Source organism: Thunnus maccoyii, chromosome 5 (genome assembly GCF_910596095.1).
Source record: "Thunnus maccoyii chromosome 5, fThuMac1.1, whole genome shotgun sequence".
In the NCBI taxonomy this organism is placed as follows: domain Eukaryota; kingdom Metazoa; phylum Chordata; class Actinopteri; order Scombriformes; family Scombridae; genus Thunnus; species Thunnus maccoyii.
In genome coordinates this window covers 19,420,291-19,444,199 of record NC_056537.1, presented here as the reverse complement: position 1 = coordinate 19,444,199, position 23,909 = coordinate 19,420,291, and the positions used below count along the sequence as shown (strand labels likewise).

At 40.8% G+C, this 23,909-nt stretch overlaps 1 protein-coding gene across 1 annotated transcript; it reads right to left on the bottom strand.

The window, feature by feature from the left end:
- Positions 1-1,839: 1,839 nt before the first annotated feature.
- On the bottom strand, positions 1,840-22,906 carry LOC121896717 (hepatocyte growth factor). The gene is made up of 18 exons (XM_042410652.1): positions 22,736-22,906; positions 20,934-21,093; positions 20,519-20,631; positions 19,743-19,857; positions 17,744-17,892; positions 16,113-16,233; positions 14,956-15,074; positions 12,639-12,804; positions 12,404-12,537; positions 11,491-11,584; positions 10,129-10,259; positions 9,154-9,183; positions 6,543-6,648; positions 5,736-5,810; positions 5,357-5,506; positions 5,148-5,254; positions 4,469-4,611; positions 1,840-3,964 (listed from the first exon to the last, which is right to left on the bottom strand). Exons 1-18 carry the CDS (start codon positions 22,782-22,784, stop codon positions 3,785-3,787), a joined length of 2,142 nt encoding a protein of 713 aa, XP_042266586.1. The 5' UTR covers positions 22,785-22,906; the 3' UTR covers positions 1,840-3,784.
- Positions 22,907-23,909: the final 1,003 nt, after the last annotated feature.

Below are 23,909 nucleotides of genomic sequence, written 5' to 3'. Positions count from 1 at the left end.
CTCATTTTCCCTCTCTCTCTCAACGAATCTCTCTCTTTCACTCGCTCGCTCACACATGCATGTACCACACATACAGAGGGACTGAGATGCCACCAGTAGCACTTAGATCTCTGCATGCAATCATCAGCCCACTGTGGCAGCATGTGAGGTTACCCTGCTACTGTGTTTGAATTTCAATGACCAGCCGGCCAGAGATTTAGTTTGAAATTTATCAGGAAATGCCACATTTATCCATTACACCAACTCAGACCAGATCTGTTTGTGCACCCGAGTACATGAACAGCAGAGCTTGCAGTCCATGGGTACAAGCTGTTCTGTCCCCTCTGTATAACAAACCATATTACAGGTTTTAAAAAAACGAAGGGGAAAAAAAAACAACCTCTAAACATACTGAAACTACAGTAAAAATTCAGAACTGTGATGCTACAAAAGACTTCAATGAGTTGTCCATGAACAATTTAATGTATTATTATCTCTTTCCTCTGATCTGCCACACTGCAGCACAACAAATACATTTTATTTTTCTAGATTTAATCTTTGCTAAATTTGCCAGTGACTGCTTTGATGAAGGTTAAAAGAATAAATTGGTGCTAGGAAATTGATTATTAATCATAACAGAGGTTTTTACTATATTAGTCATTCTTACACATGCATCATTTAAAGCCCAATCAGCTTATATTTGTGAGCCATTTTGGTGAATTAGGCTACACACTGAAAGACAGAGCCTTTGGATTCATGAGTAAATGTGCATTTCTCAGTCTGTTCTCTCTCTAATACTCTCTTTCACGCACACACACACACACACACACATGAACACTGAGTGGCTGACTTGACCCTGAATCAGTGCACCATGAGATCTACGGCATACATGAGACTAATGATCCAGAGAACATGGCTTGTGTCAGGGATGTTCATGCCAGCGTGAAAGCACTTTGTGTGTGTGTGTGTGTGTGTGTGTGTACAGTTGTCCCTCTGGCTGTCTCCCTGTTTTGTCTACATTTTCTGTCTTTCTGTCCATCCAGGTGACCTGCAGATGAAAGTAAACTTCTTACACTTCATCTCCCTTTGATGCCCCTACAGTAGCTGTTATCAGAGCGCGCCGTGTCCGTGTGTGTCTGTGTGTGTGTGTTGTGTCAGCATCAGCGCACAATGCACATAGTGTGCATAGCAACAGAAAATGTCGATCCCCATGTATTTTCTGCTGGCTCCATAAGTTCCTTAATACAGCATCAATGGATTCAGCGTTTAATCTCCAGCTCTCAGTCGTTGCTCTCCTGCGCTCTTTCACCTTCATTCACTTCACTTCTCACCCCCCTCACACACACACACACACACACACACATTCTTATACCTCTTATATCTATTTCTCACTCCTCATATATTAATACTGTCATTCTGAATACTGCCACTCTGTTATGGTATTTGATCAGGAACAGCTACTAGGCTGAAACAAGTGTGTGTAGGTAACTGTGTCTGTGCATGTAAGTGGATGAGAAGGTGACTGTACAGTACATGTGGGAAAAAGTATGTGTGTGTGTGTGTGTGTGTGTGTGTGTGTGTGTGTGTGTGTGAGAAAGAGAGAGAGAGAGAGAGAGAGAGAGAGAGAGAGAGTTAGATTACCAAAACATCTTTGCAGTCTCTATGCTACTGTGGTGCCATCTTCTGGTAAGCAAGCATAACAGCCCTGTCTTAATTATACAGCAAGCAAGAGCAAACTGGCTGACACTCCGCACATTTGCATTCAGAACACTCAAACAGGAAATTCAAAGAAGGTGACATTTATAACATGAAATGAAAAAGAATAATAGATTAAAAAAACATTTATTATAGTGACAGACATCTAAAAACATTTCAAATAATTGCTGAAATTAAGGTTTTACATTTAGCATATTGGATAACATGACAAAATTTATAGTGAATGCACATTATACGGAAACATAAGACAGTACTGTACAAATTGTGGAATATAGCAGCTTGCAGCATCTTTCAGTGTACGCACAAACACACACATACACACACACACAACTATTTTCTCATTCTCATACAAATATAATGTAGTTATAATACAAAGCCATCTTGATCATTTACACCGGTAAAAGAGGTGTGTTAATTTGTTTCAAGGGCCATTCAGTCATCCCAGTGAAGCATCCATTACAGACAATGCAGTTACAAAGACCATCCTTCCTTTTCCATGACAAAGTTTGAAGTGACAGACTTTGTGATGCTAATATCCAGAGTGGATGGGAATTGGAGGTCTGCCAAAGTCTGAGTGTGGGGAGAGGATAACACACACACACACAAACACATACACACACATGCTCTCCTTCTGCAGTTTTCTTCTTGCATACAGACACTGCTGCAGTGAAACTTACAAAAACAGATGCGCACACATGGAGCTGCTATTAATCATTATTTTCTCAATTAACCGTTTAGTCTATAAAATGTCAGATAATAGTCAAAAATGCTTGTTGTAATCTTCAACAGCCCAAAGTGACGTCTTCAAATGTCTTGTTTTGTCCGACCAACAGTCAAAAACCCAAAGATATTCCATTTACAATTATATAAAACAGACAAAAACCAGCAAATCTTTGTATTTGAGGAGCTATAACCAGCAAATTATTGGCATTGTTTGCTTAAAAATGACTAACAATTAAACTGACATTTAATTGATAATCAAAATAGTTGCTGATTAATTTTCTGTTGATGGATTAATCGATTAATCGACTAATTGTTGCAGCTCCAAACACACACACAATGACAAATTGTGTGTGAGGAAATAACAGGTTTTTGTATAGAAAGAGTTTGAGTGTACACATGAATGTTACATTTTTTGCTTCCTTCAAATCCTATAAAAACTTACCTGCCATACATAATTTTTCTACACAGAATGCACATCCTATATGCATGTTCATATATATACATACAGTGGCTTTGTGATAAAGATTGAATACTGCAAGTGGAGTTTATATTGGTGTTTCCGTACAGCTGACATCAATATGAGACAGATTGAAAGCTGAAGCGTAGATAACACCTGTACATCATTTATCTGCCTACCGCGACATTCATTTTCTCATGTCATAGATCTATAAGACCCAAATTACCGTTAGAGTGTCACAAATACACTCATTAAAATACTATGTACAGTAAGGACCACTTTGACTCTGAGCCCTGGAGATGCATGGAGCTTGGTTAAAGTGCCCTTAACATTGCTCTACCACTGGATAGTTTTCTAAGTGGCCCATTGATGTACTCTACAGAGGGAGCTGCTGAACCACTGCACTTTGGTGTTCAAAATGTTCAAGTAATGCCAGGAATCAAGAGTATTCACATGCACACATACCACTCTGGTGGATTTGCTACCATAAGACGGATCATGGATGATGAAATTTTTGTTAAACTGGTCTAACTGGGTCTGCTCATAACTCAAAGACATCCTTGTTTGTTTCTGTAACATTCAACTTTTACTGTGTTCGATCTTTTGCTATTAGCTGCTTCAGGAGCTAATCTTCTATACAAGATCTGAACAATATCACTTTTACTCCTCTTACCATCGATGACTCTCAGAATCAGTGTGGTATCTGTTAATGTGTTTAAATCTTACATTACAGTGGTTTCTCATCCATTCATCTTATCCTCAGATCAGTTTCTTATTGATCTGTGGAGCTAATGTATGTCACTATGAACAACATAGAAACCAGATGTCCTGAGTGCGCTGGAGTTACAAAAGTGGATGCTGTAGGTTTGATTTAGTCCTCCGGTTTGTGTTTTATTCTCTGTTGAGTCTCTAGACAACCTCCGGGTTAGGGTAATACTTGAAGACCTTGTAGATCCACTGTGTGTAAAAGGGCACATTGATGAAGATGCCAGGCTGGTTGGCCCGAGCGCAGCCTCTGCCGTGGACACTCACTCCAACAATAACCCTACTGTCACCATCCTGACACACAAGGGGGCCGCCATAATCCCTCTGCAGAAAAAGAAATAGATAGCACATTGTTATATGTCAGTGGTTGAGAAGTTTTAGACAGGGTTAAATGAAAACAAAATGCATGTCTATGTTCTTAGTGACAGACATAACCACAAGCAATTGTGAACATGGACTGCTTCTCTCCAAAGCTAGAAACCACAAAACCAAGGCTTTGATGGCTGATGAAATTTATTGCAACAGTCTCCAGCTGCTCTATTTACATTGGACTAAAAACTAAGCCTATAGATTCAAAGAACATTTGTTTGAGATTTAGATCAAACTGAGCTTTGAAAGCATTGTGTTGAACCAAGGCGCTAATATCCCCAAAATTCACACAGGGAATAATTACTTTATCCCATGGTCTAAAGGCCTGTTCATGTTTACCAACAGGGACTGAATTTTACGAGGAGCTTACCGACTGATCACTGAAACACTTATTATGGCCTCATATTTAAACAATGACACACCTCACAAGTAAAAGAATGAGCACAAGTAACAGTTTACCTCACACACTCCCTCATTCCTCTTGCCTCCTGCGCAGATCTTGGTGTTGGTGATGTGGAGGCTCCCTCTGTGCATGTCTCTACACCTCTCATTACTTACAATGGGCAGATCAACCGCCTTTAGTACGTCATCATGGCCAGTGCCTGAAAGAATTAAAGGTAGCACTTTATTGCTTCTGTTCTGTAGTAGCATATACAATAGAAATGCCACCATTGCACTGTAGAACTCCTATGTTTTTGGCATGTGTATGATTTTGTAATATAACATAAATATAATATAGTGCTATATCATATTTAGCATATGTCTGTTTTCAAGAGCATGGAGGGAGGTCTAAATGGTTTATACAGAAGTCCTCACACATTTAACTTCTATTTTTATTAAAAATATCAATCTTCTCCAATCCCTTCTGTATATCAAGCCACCCAACAAGCTGTACTGACCCAAAGTTGAGAAACATATGGCCTAAAGTATACAATAACCAATTATTTAAGAGAGGACTGTGTTACAATATGCTTTTGCACCTCCACCTTATATCATTTTAAAACAAATATACAGAATAATACAGGACTGCTGCAGGAGAAACTCTATATAAATACAATATATCCCAAACCTGGGAGACCTTGGAATTAGGTATGTATAACAACTGCTGTAGTGAATGTAAAATATAGAATATCAGTACCTTTGGTCTCTCCCCATCCATACATTTTACATATTGTTCCATCTGGAATGGAGCACCCAGCCACAGGCAGCTGAATCGTATGGACATTGTCTGCAGGAAGGGCAGGCCTGGACATATTTAATGAACATGGATGGTGATCAGCATCTCACAAACATACACACATGCACGCACATATATATGCCAATATATCTTTGAGAATTTTCACTCACTTAGACAGTCTTATGAGGGCTAAACTGGAGCCCTCTGGGCCACATATCACATGATCTATGCTGACTTCCTGTCTCTTGGACCAGTCAGAAGCGCCCTCTTGAATATCAGAGACTCCTAGCCACACCTGATACTCACTGAGGTCTGGAACACTGGAAAGGCACAAGAGGGGGTTAAAATATTTCACATTTATTACTCTCCACTGAGCAGCTAGCTCAGACTGATCAAGACAGACAGTAGCAGCTAAAAAAAAAGTCAGTTAGGTATAGTCTTTAATATGCAGAACAAACTGAACAAACACATTCAATACAATTAATGTTTAGAAAATGTTTTGACAATGCCAGGGCAAGCAAAAGAAATGTAATGTAAACATTAAGTTACCATGAGGAGAAGCACTGTCTGTCAGTGAGTACCCACTCCTCTCGTATTAGTGAACCCCCACACCAGTGCACAGACCTGGAGAGAGCATAAAACACTCATGACACATCATAGACAAAACCGATTCATCAACAGCTGTGAAATACATAAAATAATGTTGTCTATTGTTAAAAGCTATACAGTGTACGAGTATTCCAGTTGCTCCCAAAATGCATGGGAGGAGGAAAACTAGATCAGAACTTTCTGAAACACCCTCAGCAAAAATGGTGCACCATAAATTTTACAAAGGTTATTGCAGGGCTTTTATTGTACTGCTGTATAGATTGCCAGTGTATGCAGCCATACTGAAATCAGATATCTTCAAATTCTGACTTGAAGAGCTGATTTATTACATTATTTGGAGTGGGAATCAGAATTTTAGAAATACTATCTGTAACTATATTTATTCTGTGAATTTGCATGACTCAAAATTGCATGTACTGCAACGAAATACTATTGCAATACTGCACTGTCCATGCTTTATCAATGGACATGGTTTCTTTTACAATTAGCCTTACTTTGGCTTAGCTGTCTATGGGGTATAAATGTAAGACATTAAGACTGCATCTAAATATTGTGGAAGTGTGTCTCTGAGCAGAGTGGAAAGGCCTCTGAAACAGCATTTGAACCCTCCTTTGAAATCAAAAATGGAAGAAAAAAAATACCACTGATTTCTTTTTTATGTATTCAAGGGCCGTCTGGGCAGAATGGCCCACTGTTCTTCTCCAGAGGTAGAGGAAAATGTGAAGAATATTAAATACACTGCCGTACCCTTTCTGTATGCTGACCATCCAGCTGCCTTCTGATATTCTCACTGGACCTCCTCCCACGATCCTGGTTCTCTTATGGACAAAACATCCCACAGAGGACAGCTCGCCTTGAAAAGCAGAAGCATACACACGTCAAGGACACGTCAACACACCTAGCCAAACATTGTAATATTTCTCTATAACATATAATATACATTTAAATCAAATGTTTCTCTATAACATGTAATCTACATTTAAATCTTATTTAAGATATAAATGAGCTTTCACAAATGCAAACATACTTAATGGTGACATATTGTTTGCACGTTAGCAATAAAAGAGGCACTTAAGCTGCCTAATGATCCAACATAATAATCATTGTATATAAACACAACCAGTTATGCTGATGAGGCCATTAATTAAGATAATTATTGACTATGTTCATAAAACACATGGGTATGTGAGGGGTTATCTCTTGTTCCCAAGTTATTATATGCAGAAGAACGAGTCACACAGACAGACCAACACGTACACATACACTGTATACACAAACATACACAGAAACAGATGCCACCATGATATCATAATAACTGCACATAAAAAGGACTCTGTCAAGTTCTGAAAACACCACTGCTTGGATGCTATCAAATATAGATCAATAGCTGGGCTCAAATTAGGGTTAAATATATTGTAGCTGTGTATCACCATATCCGAATGTGTGAAAACATTTTGTATGAATACATTCACATGTCTGAATCAGTAAAAAATATCCAAACTGATAGATTTCATTTTTGAATCCGTAAGGAGATCTGTAGCTGTGCATGACATTTTGTAGACAAATGAAAAACATTTGCACAAATAATTTCCAATGTGTTTGCAGTTATAAGAAAGGTCTGCAGTTACACATCTGTCTGTTTGTGGGTGAAAAAAGTTCACTCAGAACTCAGTTGTATCCATGAACACCACAGACAGTGCAATGGATTCATCAATATACGGCACAGTTAGGCTACTGATAGTTCAGATCCATGGTCGAGGCCATAGATTCTAATTTGCACAAACTTTGTCTGTGTGTGTCGCTTTTCAAACCAGAGTTACAAGCTGCTTCTCAAAATACAGTACCATACAATATAGGTTTAGGGGACGCTTTTCTAGAGTGGATGTTAACTGTTAGCTCTGGCATTAGCTTAACCGTTAATTCCGCTAGTGAAGGGGATCATGAGGAATATACATTGTTCGGCCATGTGTCACCTCAGTGAGTGAGGCTATGCAGTTCGAGCTCTGGTCAAGCACTGAATGATTTGGTGAACAATTTTTTTTTTTTTTTTAAATGAACTGATTCTAATGATTTAGTACACTGAAAAGAACTGCTTTGCACATCACTAGTGATCTACCCCTTGGCAGACTGCAGGAAAAATCTGCTAGAAAGGCTCGCCTCCCTGGCTCCGTGATTAGATAGTGAAATGATATAGGGATGCACGATATTATCTGCACATCATGGCAAAGCTCTAAAATGAAATATCAGCATCGGCCATTTATGCAGATTATGAGAGGCTGATTTGTTGCCCTCTCCTCTGCCACCTGACTGTCCTTTCCTCCACGGACTGTTTCACCCTGACAGTCCTGGTACTTCTTCTGCAGGCCTCACTTCACCAAGCTGCCCGTCAGACCCGCTGCTTCTTCCCACTTTAACCTGAATAACAAACTGGGGCTCAGTGCTCTGTTTGGATCCACACAGAGAGCCGGGGCTAACGCTAGCTGGGAGGCTAGCAGAGGCTAGCTGGCTGTGCTCCCCTTCCGGCCATGCTGCGGCTCAGGTTTAAGAAGCAGCTTGAGTGAAGCACCATGACCGTCAGGGTGAAAAAATCCGCGGAGGAGCTGCTACGTTCAGCTGCAAAGATAGGAAACACCTTGGCTGACAGGATGTACCACCCTGTTTGAAAAAAAAAAACTTCTTCTTTTTGGCTTGTAATGGTGGTTGGCAACCAGCATAATAGGTGCATTGACGCCAATTTCTGCTCCGGAGTGTAGACCTACACATTAATCCTGTCTGTCAGATATCGGCAAAAAATCCAATATCATGCATCCCTAAAATGATATTCCTGATTGGATAGTCAAATGATATGTTAATCTGAGCATCCCCATTGGCTATTCAGGAGGAAGCGTCAAATGTGGTACAAAGTAGTAGTAGTAGTGCTTGAACTCGTAGGTTTGATTTGTAGTTGTAGATTTGATTTGTAACTGTAAACTAGGGATCCACACATACAACTGAGTTCTGAGTGAACTTTTTTAACCCACAAACAGATGCTGTAGATGTGTAACTGCAAACCTGATGTGTAGCTGCAAACCTTTGTGCAATTTTTTTCCATTTGTTTGCAAAATGTCATTCACAGTTACAGATCTCCTTACGGATTCAAAAATTAAATCTATTTGTTCAGATATTTTTCACACATTCCAACATTTGTATTAATTTGATCAAAATGTTTTTACACATTCACACATTTGAATGTATTCATACAAAATGTTTTCACACATTCAGATATGGTGATACACAGCTACAATACATTTGACCCTAATTTGAGCCCACAAGCCACTTAGCCACATAGACAGACAGACGAGCTGACAAAAACACTCACCCAGTGGAATAGTGTTCTGCGAAGCATCACCTGCAGAGAGGAGAGGAGACAAACAAGGAATCAGGGAGTATAAGCTGATACAAGATAAGAGGAGACTTTACATGGGTGTAAATTTCATGGTGGCCATACAGTCAAGACCACCAGGGCCCTTGTATTTCTCATGTCATGTTGCATTCATTTCTTCAAATGTTGAGGGCTTTGAGGGCATACAAGCTATCCCTACAGTTCCATTAATTATAGTACAGTATGTAGATCAATTAGCAGACTCTTGAGGTTTGTTTATATTCTGTAATCCGCAACACTGAACATAAAGTCTGCATGACTTTCTTTTTCTCAGTGTTACATTATCATTGCATGTTAATGCAGTTTAGTGCAGAGTTCCAAGAATGATACCAAAATACATTCAGATTTCTAAAACATAACAAAGTATTTTCATTTAGCAGCTGATTTGTATAAAAAAATGATTTTTTATTTGCCAGCGGCAACATGACTATGTATGTAATTTTAATATGAATACAGTGCCACCAACACAGACTCATCATAGAAGACAGGCAAACACACACACACACACACACATACACACACACACACACAGCCATGATGCCTCTGGCTCTCAGTCCATGTGGGAATAGTTAGAAAGCGCCCTCCCCTGTCTCCCTGATGAGTTGTGAATCTCCTCTGACACACACTGACCTGAAAGTGTAGACAGATCTACACTCTGCCAATAGTGTGTCTGTCTGGGTGTGTACGTGTGTGTGTACGTGTGTGTGTGTGTGAGAGAGAGACAGAGAGAGAGAGAGCGAGAGAGACAACCAGACAGAGTACAAACAAATCTACAGTTGCTCTCATGTCTTAGATCCAAAATATGGCAAACGTTCAATTTCATACTGTCTCACACATTGTTTTCCCTTAACTGTGTGTCTATATGTGGGTTGTCTGTGAAGGTACTGCACGTACACACACCCGTGCACTCACATGGCTTTACACTGCAGTAGTCCCAGGGTATTGCAGAATTGTTGGTGTAACACCATGGGCCATGTTTGTCTTTATCAGGGTTTCTGCAGTAGTTTCCTTCCAGGCCAGCCATCAGCATTCCCCTCTCGCCGCTGGACAAACATACAAAGACAAAAGATCCAATAACTAATCTTTCATCAACATTCTGTGAGCCCCATAGACAATTTCAAAACAAAAAGACTTTTTTTCACCTAAGCAGATAATTCTGCTGTTGATGAGAGTAAAAAAGATTTCCCAATGATTTATAACTATTAGTAAAAGCTAAACAAATTTAGCCAGATAGGATCTGGACAGTCAAACTACGCAGCTGTGTAGGCTCTCTCCCTCAGGACAAGATAAGGAGGTGATCTGCAGAGGAATTACTCACTGAGACACTATGCACCCACCTACACTCACATATCTAATACATGCTCATGCAGACATATCCCACACATGAGGGTATTCTCGTAAGGATTTTAAAACCACAAACTGAATTCCTTCCCACACTGAATTCCTCCACCGATAAGGTAGAGAATTGTAATAGAAAAGGGAGACACAGGAGAGGGGATGCTGGGTACCAAATCACAGTAATCCAGAGTTGCGTTTGTATGTGTTGTATTTCTAGCAGCTAGCATAACAGCCAACTCTCTCCATGACTCCCTAACCCTGACCTCTGACCCTTGGGCGGGAGCTGAGCAGTGGAACTGATTGGCTTTGAAGTGTTCCTACAAAGGAGGGATTTGGGGTCAGAGGTGAGGAGTGAAGTGTATATCCCCCAGTCAAGTTATCACTGGGAGTCATTCTTGCTGAGTTAGGTCATCTTCAGGGAAACACTTCTCTGGCCATTAGGAGTTCTGGAGAGGCTAGTCACGGCACCCGCAGGAGCCGTTTCTCCTATGAGAAACACAAGGCCTGACTTTATCCGCTAACAACAATAAGACTTAACTTGAGGTCAATAATAGGGCCTCTCCCAATTCTAACCACCACGTCTCAGGTTTGCACACATGGTTCTCAAAAACGCAGACACACTCTCAGTGATGCAAATCTCTCAAAGAACTAATCTCTCAAGCGATCTTTTCCCCATTGACACCCATAAAATTAGCATGTTTTCTACTCACTATCAATGGTTTGCTTTGATCCCATTAAGGTCTAAAAAACCTCTACAGTTTGAGATACTGTTAGACTGGAGGGGTCACATGTACAAGAACTGTGTGACATCTTGATCTCTATTTTAAGCTGAGGCGCTTGTCTGCAGTTATTGATGGTGCAGTTCTGTTTTGTACATCATAGTGGAGTTTGGGAAAGTTATTAGGTTAGAAAGTAGCAGGGATCCAGTGGGCTGACCTGTTGCTGTGGTCCCTCCAGGGAGCACAGGGCAGGTTTGATCTAGTCCTTGACTGCTCCCCATGGTAATTCTCTCCAAAGCTTTCATAGCAGTCTGAATTTAAGGAAAACAGAGGAAATACAATGATACATGCATTCTTTCTTTCAGACTTTAAACAACAGACAGTACACAACATGGCTATGCTTCTATAAAACTGCATGACCACAACAAAAGTCTGTAAATGTAAAGACTGAGGACTGGTAAATTATAAGATGAAAAATGAAATCAACCCTTAGTTTCTGAGCTATCATGGTTGTCACTGGATCTAGAATGTGCAGGGCTGGGAACACAAAGAAGTCATCCACGATGGTGCCTTAGAAAAAACATTGGTCATAAATAAGTTTTTGAAGCTGTCTGTTACCCTGCACCTCTTTTCTATAGAAAGCGTTTTCAACCCTCGAGGGTAAACCACAATACAACCTCAGAAAGAGGTTTATAATCCCAATGCAAGGCCACATATCTTAAAGAAATATCCCCAAGATCCCTTGGGAAATTTGGATTTGTGTACTCAGTCATAGATCTACATTTTTTACTTCCAAATCTCTTGCTACCCCAGAAAGAATCCCATCCAGCACTAATCCTTCCACTCCATCTTTCACTGTCCAGTGAGACCTGGCAATCCTGAGCTGCTGTCAGAGTTCGTTTATGTTAGGCATGGTGGTCAGTCCTTCCCACAATTCTATAGAGCTACAGTTCTCCGCAGGGACGGAGAAAACATAGTTACAAACCAGTATATGTGGTTGCAGGGTCTCGTGTGAACTCCATGGTCTACAAAATTTTTAAAATGCAGGATATTTCTCTTTCGCAAAAGTAGAGAAAAGCAGCTCTTCCCTTGCTGTTTTGAGTGTCAAATAAAACTGTTAAGTCTCTCACCACTGACAGGCTTGTTTTGGGTGCCACACTGAGGGATGTTGGTGCAGAACATTGTGCGGACTCTTGGGTCTGTAGTAAAGCACCAGGGGAATTCTTGGCCATCTGGATTCCGACAGTAGTTCTCTCTCAGGTCCCTGGAAAACACAGATAAACTTATCCTGTAATCTGCACAGATATGAGTGCGTGCAGGTGGGTGAGTGAGTGGATGGCTGTCTTATGTGAGTGTCTGACTCACTTGCAGGGGTAGGCTTGAGGTATGAATGTGTGGTTATGGGGATACTGAGAGTCCCAGCGTTGGCAGGTGAGTCCAGTGGGCGTCACATCTACTGTCCCCCTATAACCTTCTCCTCTGCCCTGGTAGCACTCGGTTGTTTCCACCACATTTTGATTAGGAGGTGTTTCTGTGAAAGCAAAGTACAGCATTAATACTACTGAGAAAACCTTAAGCAGGGAATAGGTGTTTAAGATGACTGAAATCCCCATACTCAGTGACTTATTTCCTTCAACATACAAAGATCTTTTAGTCTTCATTGTTAGAATAAAAAAACATCTGAGTAAACGCAGAGGACAAAAGACTAAAAAACAGGTAGCCTACAATCATAGTCATGTGTCAGTATAAGAAACCGCACTAATTAGTACCAAAATAAAAAGGGATATCCATCAAAAACAGTTTGGCTTGCTAATTTGAGCTGCAATTTGCATGGAAAAAGCAAAGAAATGGATAAAAGCCATATCTGATTGCAATGGTGGATGGAGAGAAAGGGTGAGTGTGAGATGTGAGAACTTTGTAAGAGCGAGGCAAACTTTAGATGAACTGTGGCACTGTACTAAAAATCTTGATGAAGTGGATTATAAACAATAGTCTGACACTCACATCACACCGTGCTATTTTTCCATTTTCCTGATGTTTGGATTGTGGATTGGTTTCTATTATTATTTCTCCTGCTCATGTATGTGATGTTGAGGTCCCGTTTCCAGGTGTAGAAATTACATAATGCATGATTTTATCTCCTAATTGTCAAAACTGGTAACTTGGTCTGATCACTACAGTAGCTATGCCCAAATTAATCTGCCCAACAATGCTAGTGTTGTGGTGTTAGTGGTGTAGTGCCACCTTCAAGTGTTAAGGTATTAAGAAAGAGTAACTAAAACTCTGATAATTCCCTTTTTATTTGAATATTATCAAGCTGTTGCAGTGCATATATAAATATAAATAAATAAATAATAAATGTAAACAATATTGAATAGTAAATTACTTAGCATTGGGGAAATATTCCTCACTCTCTTGGCCACCTGCTTTAAACAGAACAGCTTCCTCTACGAGTTTAGCAGACCCACAGTATAATGAGGCTAATACAGCAGAAATTGGAAAAAACAAGGCAGGAAATCTTATCTGCTCCAATTTTCTGTAGGGAAAGGCTGCTCATTCCATATAAGTTACACAAGTTCATTAGCCTGAACATAATGTATGGTTGTATGCAACAATGTGTAAAGCTGAAAATTCTGAATCAGACATTTTCTGCCCATGCAATATGTCTAAAAATAGATATGCACTGGTTGTGACAGTAAACAAAAGAGCAGGCATTGACAAAAGAACACTTTGTCTCTGGTTCTTGCTCGCTCCTCTCTGCCTTGTTTTGATTAAGACTAACTGGGTCGTAAACTTGGTCTGTTCCCAACAAAGTCCCGTATCAGAGAAAGAGAGTGAGAGACAGAGAGAGAGAGAGACAGAGAGTGCAGGGGGTGGGAGACAAATTTAGAGGGAAAAAAGCAGGGGGGGGGGACAGTGAATCACTGGGTCCACATGGAGGAGTGCCATCTAGTAAACATGGTGCCAGGACTGCTGATGATTCTAGCAGGCAAACAGGCCAGTCGCGGACCCAGGAGAAAGAAACTCTCTGTTTTATGTTCTCGAGGACCACAGTGGCTGTCTCAGTGACTCATCACTGATTACAGGGTCATTTAAGAGCATAAAGTATCTGCTCATTTACTACAAGTGTGTAGACACACAAAACACGCAGCTAAATGAGACAACACATACACCTAGCTCTTACACATCACTATTTATTCTTGGTATGAGGTGTAATGTAAGCGATCTGCTTGTAGTGTGTATGACCCTGGTGTTGTGTCTGTATGTGTAACAAGAGGTTAATGTGGACCAGTAACCGAGCTCTCGACAGTTTGACCACCACACGTAAGAGCTGGCATAGAACAATAAACAGCAGGCCAGTAGTGCAGGGGAAAAATAAACATGCTGGCTATTAGAGAAGACATAACAGAGTGCCAAGCTTAAGAGGGGAGCTGGGCGTGTGTGTGTGTGTGTGTGTGTGTGTGTGTGTGTGTGTGTGTGTGTGTGTGTATTCCATAATGTCAGCCAATGAGACAGAGAGGAGTGGCAAAACATAAGATGCAGGAAGTTGTAAATTCTGGTGCAGTCAGTCACACTTCATGTACAGACATGCATAGATTTCCACTTAACATGCACGACAAATGGTAATGCATTCAACCACACACACACACACACACATAAACAAACATTCATGCATGCTTACCACAAACTTTGATGTTACAGTACTCCCAGGGTGTGTTTGGGTCCATGGTAAAGCACCAGGGTCTGTGGCGTCCGTCTGGGTTCCGACAGTAGTTATCATCCAGGCCCTTGTCAGGATACCTAATACAAACATACATTATGACATACTGGGAATATAAACAAAACGTATAAGAGCGAAAAGCTTTGCACACTTTTATCTCACACGTATTGTGATGGGATATCTCTCTGACTTGAGGTTTAGCAAAAGTGGCACAAAACACAATTGTCACATCATTCTTTAAGCCCAGAGGTATCTGGAAAGAGAATAATATTTCCATTTTCTTCCTTATGAGAAAAGAGTATAAGTGGATAAACAATTCACCGTTGCACGCAACCAAAGTATTAATGAGTGGAATGGTGCATCTGTTCAGAGCTCAGGGGAGTGAGGAAGATAATAGGCTGCACCACTACAGGTGTTCTATACTAAGTCATCCCAAAGTCTCACATCCCTCCAGGCCTCCAGCCTCCAGGCGTGCAGTATAAGGTTGTGGGACCCTCTCATTACATTAGCGCTATGAGCAGTCTGGGACCTCGTTTACACAAACACTGGGATGATTAAGGATGTGTTAACGAGTCCAAACTAATCCAGACCACCTGCCATCTGACTAACTGGAACACTCACTTGATACACAGACGCACACAGCCAACATGTGCACACACACACACATACACTAACAAAGATCATGTAAGGAATACTAATACAGAGTAAAATATATGGCCTCCCTAAAATAGGTGTAAGCCTATCTCACGGCTGGACAAGAGTCTGCTTTATAATCTACTGAGAGCTTAAAGGAATTTTGGCCAATTAAGTCAGAATGAAGAGTTTTCCCAGCAAGTTACTGCTAAAAACACACAATTACGCACAACATTCTGATAACATTCCTTCAGGGAAAGGCATACTGGCTGACTCCAAATCACTTCATCTCCAGAGTTAGTGCACCACAAGCACATGAAATTATTGTATGAAAATATCATCACATAAATCATTCTCATACTTTTTGCTATAACTTTACGTATATCCATGTGTGTGGGCTGAAGTGTAATTGAGCATGCACAAGTTAGTGTGATGCAGATGCATGTGTACGTGCATGATTATGTGTGTGTGTGTATGTGTGTTACCTCTTAGGATGGTACAGGTGTTTGTGTGGTTCATCCAGATCCCAGCGCTGGCATTCCCTTCCACTCTCTGTGTGGTCCATTGGTCCTCTGTAATCTTCCCCATTACAATTCATACACTCAACTATCCAGCAATGACACACACATGCACAAAACAGAGAGAAAACAATTTAGAGAAACACAATCATATTATCAACAGAAGGTTTTGCACAAAAGTCAGTAGGTGTCCTCTCCTTGTTGTATCAGTGACATATTGCAACATAAGGGCTTGACTTTCACTATTAGACACTCCCAATGAAAAACCTCTGAAACCGAATGATTGAGAGAGCAAAATGAAAATAAATCATGATACTTTTATAAGTATAGCCATGGTTTGCCAAAACAAAAGAACTTGAACAAAGTGGATCATGTAATGTAATGATTGATTTTCTGCCTCTAAATGGTTATGCAACATTTTGCTATAAAATCCTTCATAAATCCTTCATAGATTTTAATTAAGTTCTGAAATTATAGACACACATACTTAATGTATCGAGGTATATATTATGTGTGAGACTAATGAAGGAGGGGATCTCTTTGATGTCAAGAAGGCACCATTTGTTGCATGGTGAGTAGTACACACTGTCTAGTGTAAACAACAGAGAGCATGCAGATTAGAAACAGATGTTTATCCAGTGCACTGCTGTCATGACAGAGCACATTTTATACCACTAGCTGCATGTGTATGTGTGCTTGCGCACGCCATGTTTGTGTGTCTGTGTGTATGTTTCCTATTAGAACCAACTGATTTCTGGAGAAAGCCCTCCAGTCATTTTCTTCTGAATGAGTGCCGGCTTTTTTTATCAAAATAAAAAGTCATTATCTCTGTTGTACAACTTGTGATAACCCAGTGGGACACCATATGTGAGCTGGAGAGCAAGACGGATTCCCATCCTGTCTTATCGAACCACAGCCTGGTTCCTCATTAACATGAGCCAGTGTCATACATGCAGAGGAAACAACCCCTCTGACAGCATGAATCTCCTGGGATTAGATAACAGAGGTCATTATCATCCCTTTCTTCAGGGAGACATCAGTGCTTGACAGTAATATTGTGTGATGTAACATAGAGGCTGAGACACCAGTGGGAAAGTACTTTTCTCTCATCACAACCGGATAAATATCAAAGTTTTATTCATACAGACCCATTACTCCAACTCAATGGTTTCCCTGTATGTGCGCCACAGGGTTAGATAAAATAGCTTACAGTTTATCTATAGGAGCGGACATTAATCTCCTCTAACATTCCAACACCAGCCTCTTTAGGTTCAAACCATCTGCAAAAGCTGAATTTGATAGAATGAGAGATGACAGCATAAACTGAACCACACACCTGGAAGTGGCTGCAGCTGGCCTCAGCAAATAAAGAAAACCTGTACACCCTCACTTATACACACACACACAGATGTAGAGTGGATCACAGCGTTGCTTAGTCCAAGTCACTATGTGATTGCCTAATTTGCTGCACCTCATTTCAGACTATCAAGCTTCAATTGGTGAGGCAATTTGCAATGTGGAGTGGGCATTATTTTAAGATTAATGTCAGCTCAGATACATAAAGACATAGTTGGTGTGTGTCTGTGTGTGTAGCCTACCCTGTGAACACTGCGGTATGCCACACTCCTGGTGTCTGAGGTGTGGCCGGGGGTCAGTGGTAAAGCACCACGGTCCGACGGTGGAGTTGTCTGGGTTGCGACAGTAGTTTTCCCTTAAGTCCTTCTTCCTGAACCTCTTAGACATGAATCTGTCAGAAGCAGAGCAGCAGTTACACAAACAGACACATGTACAAAGACCAGTTGCCAAATATTTCAGCTGCCATGCAGGGCAACTTCTTTTAGAAAAACAACCAAGGCCACAGTCTCTGTTGTCTTTTTTTAATCACTAGCAGAATGACAAATCTTTTAATCATTTATGAGAGAGCTGCTGCTTCACTCTGAAGGCTGAAATCTAACTTTGTACATGACCAATGAAAATGATCAAATGAAAAGTAATTAATGGAGACTCTGAAGGATTGAACTGTCGATGACATAATGTTTAACTATAGGAGAGGACACCATTTTAAAAAGAATATGCAGAAGCAATGTTAGTTTTCCATGAGGCCAGCTCTGAATTTAGTGTAAACACGTTGACAAATGACTCATATCTTCTACATCAGGCACGCACATGGCTGTGGTCTCAAGTTGTGGTGATGGACAATAGTGTAGTCTTTGAGTCAAGCTGTGTTTTTCCACATGATGATGAAAAGATAAAGTTCTGAAGTGGACTTTCATTGCGGTGGGTAATGACAGGTACAGAAATGAGAAGGCCTTTGCTGGGCAATCAAAAAAGAGGAGAAACCTTTCACTGATAAAAATGCAATTTGTCCTTGCGTGTGTCTGTGTGTGTGTGTGTATGTGTGTGTGTGTGTGCTAGAGTTCCCCTTGCCTGTAAGCTGACTGATAAAACATACAAAGCGCCTGGGTTTAATTACCTGATCTACAGAGACATTAATAGCAGTCTGATAAAGCAGGTTCACTGGAGGTACAAACGTACACTGCCCTCTTTGATGGGTCTGCTGCAGCGACAACTCACTACAAAGCCTATCAAAGTCATTTTATACTTCTGAGTAGACGGGAATGGAGATGGAAGGGGGTAGCATGAGGTTTAAAGATAATAAAGATCTAAGATGAGGTGTATGTGCCATGTATAAGGTTCTATGATGGTTATTAATATCTGACACATGATAAACTTTGTCATTCTACTGGTATGGTCACCTTAGTCCTCTTCAGTGAGGACTAAGGTGCTTAGCACTGAGTCCTTATTTTATCTTAGCAAAGATGTTTAGAAAAGATAATGCAACTTTTTTTCAAAGGAAAAGATTTGAATCCCTTGTAATTAGACACCATATCATGTGTTTTCCTATTGCTGGTGGAGTCATTTGTGTCATATTGTCATGTTTAGAAACCACAATGGTGATATTTTTTCACCTAAGATAAACTTTATCTACAATAGACTGAATATGAAACCAAATGCTTTATTATTATGGTAGACATTTTAGTAAAGGACAGATGCAGTTATCTTGCTGCTTACCAGGCGATTACTGACAGCAGCTAATTTAACTTTCATAATCCTATAGAGAAACACTGCTTTACTAGCATCTTTTGTTTTTAAACTCCACTTAATTGGCTTTTTTTCTCCATTGGGAGCTATGCTGTATGAGAAAGTATGTCTGCATATTGAAAAAATGTGCTTTATCTGGGAATTTAGCAGGGGGATGTACCTAGAGCTTAACCAAAAGCCGCATATTAGATATGATCCTAATCCCACTAAAACACACACATACAAAGACAGATGCGCGCACACACCTAGATAAACAGTAGAGTCACAACAGGAAATGATGTGTGACTCTGTAAGGCGTTACAATAAGGTCAGTTATGATAAATAGCTGCTCCCAGGAGGCTAATCAACCCCTAATATATCACACTTATATACACAGACTCACACATACAGAGTAGCCTCTAGCTACTAGCTAATTGCATCACTAACAGGCCAACACTAACAGTAAGGAGCAGCTTTAACACAATTTTGTTTGACATTGTGGTGAAAAGCACTTACTTGTGCTCATGAGGAATAGGAGAGGCCCAGGCCTGGCACAGGATCCCGCTCACTGTCACCGACCTCCGCCCCCTGTAGCTCTGACCTGTACCCACAATGCACTCTCTGACATAGTCTGAAAGAGGGACAAAAAGAAAGAGGATGAGGAAACAGTGAAAAAAAAAAAAAAAAAAAAAAAAAAAAAGAGTAGCTAGGTGAGCCAACAACTTGAGCGCAGTGTTGTGTATACAGAGCCAGTATGGATGATGAAGAAAACAGACAGAAGGAGATGTTCAGTCATAATGCTGAGCTCAACAAGGACATGACAATGCCAAAAGCCGAATCTGTTTTCCCAATCTTGTGCAAAACATTTGGATCCAGTAAAATAGGCTACACAGCTTGCATGTTTTCTGTTGTGGGCAGTCAGAGTCAAGTCGGGGGGGTTGGTGGGGGTGAAAGGGTTTCCATCGTTTACACAAACACTGCTTAATGACAGAAAATGAACCATAATATGCTGCGACACAATAAACACGACATTGGTCCTTGCCCTTCCTCGTCTTCCTCTTGAGGGATGCCATCATTAAAAAAAGCTAAAATCCCTCTAAAAATGGGTATTTATAAAGTCATAAAGTTCTCCTACATATTCTGTTACAACAAGACTGCACTGAAGTAATGTTGCTGATTGGAAATGAGACAATGTAGAGAAGTTTCTTTTTTCTGATGGAGTGATGGTGACAAGAAGAGACACCACTTTAGTATCAGCTGGTAGAGAGAAAAGGTAGAACAGTCGAGGGCACCTTTCTTTTGATAGAGTTGGTAGTTGAAGTCCTGTTGCATCTGAGTTCCTGGTGAGTTCTTGTCGAATGACAGCCACTGGCATTTCCTGTTTTTATGATCATAGAGGAATGCTCTAGAGAATAAGGAGGAAAGGAAAGAAGGCAGAGAGAAAGGGGGAAGATTGAAGTACATAATGATCACTTTTCTTTTCTTCTTGCAGCAATGGGCGTCCCAGGGCATTTAACACAGTTGTTACATGACTATGCAAAGCAGCTAAGAGGCCTGCTAAACCAGAAAGGCAACAATACCTGTGTAAACCATAATTGAAGATTACAAAACTTGAGGAACCACAACTTCACACTCTGTGTAAGGACAGGTATCCATATTGTCGAAGAGTTACATCTGAAAGGTAAATCCCATCAAGAGCAGACTTACCTGCAGGTAAAGGGGACTCTTTTGTTGCGGCTGCAGGCTTTGGCACACTTGGCCACACTGAGCTTCCTGCTTTTAGTCAGGTGGGAAGAGTCCGGAGACACGACAACCAGTCGTACACCATCAGTCTTCTGGTAGTCCTGGAGCGCATTTCTTCTGCCCTCTGATACAATCACATATATTTATTATTAATATTTATTTAACATTTCAGATATTTAGCTGATGATTTGTGGTTTGTCATGTTTAAGGCTTCTTTAAGCAGGACACAAGCTGTTGTAAGGACCCAACCTGAGATGTTGTGGTGTCTAATAATACTCTGCCATAAGACCTATGACTCTGATGATAATTATGTATACTATCTTCATTACAACAGGTAAGTCTGCTTACTGTGTGTTTTATTTTATTGTATTTTACCCAATATCTACACTATTTTCCTTTAATGTAAGACACATTTTATCACTTGTAAGGTGCTATGAAAGGTTTACTATTATTATCATTATTAATATTACTGTCTACAATATTCATAATTTCATTAACAAACAGGCACATGAACACACTGTCCTTCTTTGTGGTCTAAGAGGTGGATAATCTGCTAATGAGCCCAGCTTGACTGAGAACACCTGGGCAACAGCATTACAATGTGTGAATTAGTCTACTTTAACTGTTATTAATCTACAGTACCTAATAGGATGCACAGTCATTTATCACTGCCTCCAAAGAAACCAAGGCTGACACACACACACACACACACACACGCACACACGCACACACAGCGGGGGGAATCAGCACAGTGTCTGTATGTTGCCTCTGTTGTTGGCAGGTCCTCTATACCTCTGCAAAATCAGAGCTAGTTAGAGAGAAAACTCATGCCTCCTCATCTCCCTACCTATTCCAACTCTCTGCCTCGGTCTAAATTCAAGAGCTTTCATGACAGACACACGGTGTTTCTGTTGGAAATGTGTGTGTAAAGCTCCTGGAACTATCATATTAACAACAGACAGATCATCGAGCTGGGGTTTAATAATCATCACTTTGGTGTTTGCTGATGCAGTGAGCAACCTGAGGATCGCAGAATACCAGAGGCATCATTGTCCGATCCTCAACTTGGGTCCTCCGGCCAGGCAGTTTCTCTCTGCCTGAGTGCCTAGGAGCAATGAGCCGCGAAATCCCACTCTGTTAGGACTCTGGGATGACTGAATCACTAATTTGATTTTAATATGGGATCATTCTGGGCGACTGTCGGTCATATCTAATCACTTTATCATAGAATTTATTTATCTCGTGATCAGATAGCCTTTACGTGTTAATGCGTCCCTGTGCGCTGTAATGCGCTCTGGCACGGAGACGTTGCAACGATACTACAGCAAGAGTTCAGATGAAAGAACGCCTGCTAGATCCTCAGTAATGGTTCTTATCAAAAATGCATCGTTTTACATTGTAGAGGTGGCCAACTAAAGAAATATTCTCATGCGCTCTCACGCTAAGAAGCACTTACATTAGTCTTGTTCCAATCACCTGCGAAAACTTAATATTTTATAAGAGGATGCAAATATGCTATCACAATAAGTAAACTTTACAGTGGTATGGCTAATTATGTAGCCTATAGGAATATTGGCAGATTATTGCATGCAACAGGAGCTTATACAGTCAGATCAGTAAAGCCACTCTTAACTCGTGTTTGACAGTCTGTTTTGCACGGAGCGCAAACCCTAGTGCCTTGTAGTAAGAGACACACCAGCTCCAGCCCGGTGGCACACGGCAGGGAGCGAAACCAAGCAGTTGTAAATAGTTTTCGCCAAACTTACCAGAACAAGAAATAACGAAGAGTGCGAAAATAATCTTGTAAATCCACATCGCCGCGTTACAGAGCAACAGTTTCAGAGACAAATCGGAAATGCTGTTTGCTGAGCGGTCGGACTGCAAACCAAGAGATGTTGCTTTCACCACTGCACAGATGATGCGTCTCCTCTCTAAGTACTTCCTCGCCTCCCTCCCTCCCTCCCCTTCTCTCTGTGCGTGTGTATGACTTGATTTCTCTCTCTCTCTCTCTCTCTCTCTCTCTCTCTCTCTCTCTCTCTCTCTCTCTCTCTCTCTCCCTCTCTTTAATTTTCAATACAGTGTTTTTAATTGGCCAGAATATCACGTTTATATTCCCAAAGCTTTAATGACAGTGTTGAATATAGATAAATCATCTTAAAATTTTTTTATCAGAATGTGATCTTTGTGTCACTCTGTGTGCGTCATTACCTATTGTGTGTTCAGACCGTTCACACCCTATATAAGCAACTTGTGGTTCATCTTTTTTTCTCTGTCTTTGTCTTTGTTTTGTTTGACTTTGACTTTTGACCTTCTTCCCACTTGTGTCAGATAAGAAGTGAAGTTACTGGTGGGGGGTGGATGAGGACAAGACATCCCAATCCATCTCCTGCGTGTCATCTCTTTTTCCAGCGATGACAGCATGAGATAGGAGATGTGACACTTAGCTGGCCTTTGCATTTTCTCTGAAGATCTCCAGCCACAGGGCAATGCTTCCAGTCCTCCAGTGGCAGTCCGTTGAGATGCGCAGTAAATAGAAATCATAGTTATCACAGTGCACATTGTGAGTTACTGCATCATGGGGATTCCCAGTATTTTCTTTAAACTCACAACATAGGCCCAAAACAAAACAGTTGAAGAGATGGATAAATATGTAGGAGGAGACAGACTCCATCTCTATCTTCTCTCTGGTTCAGTGAGTAATGCTCCTGCGGCTTCCTGAGAGGACCACAGAGTCATTCGCAATAATAAACAATCAGCCATGAGTCAGATACTTTCACTGGAGCGCAGCACGAGTCTCTCTGTTTCTCTCTTTTCCTCCTCTTTCTCTACCTTCCTTCATGCAAATATGCATGCAGCGCAACCACTGTGTCACATAGGCACAACATGCATCGACGCTCTCTCCTTTCTGTCTTTCTCCTCACGTGCACGCACATGCACATT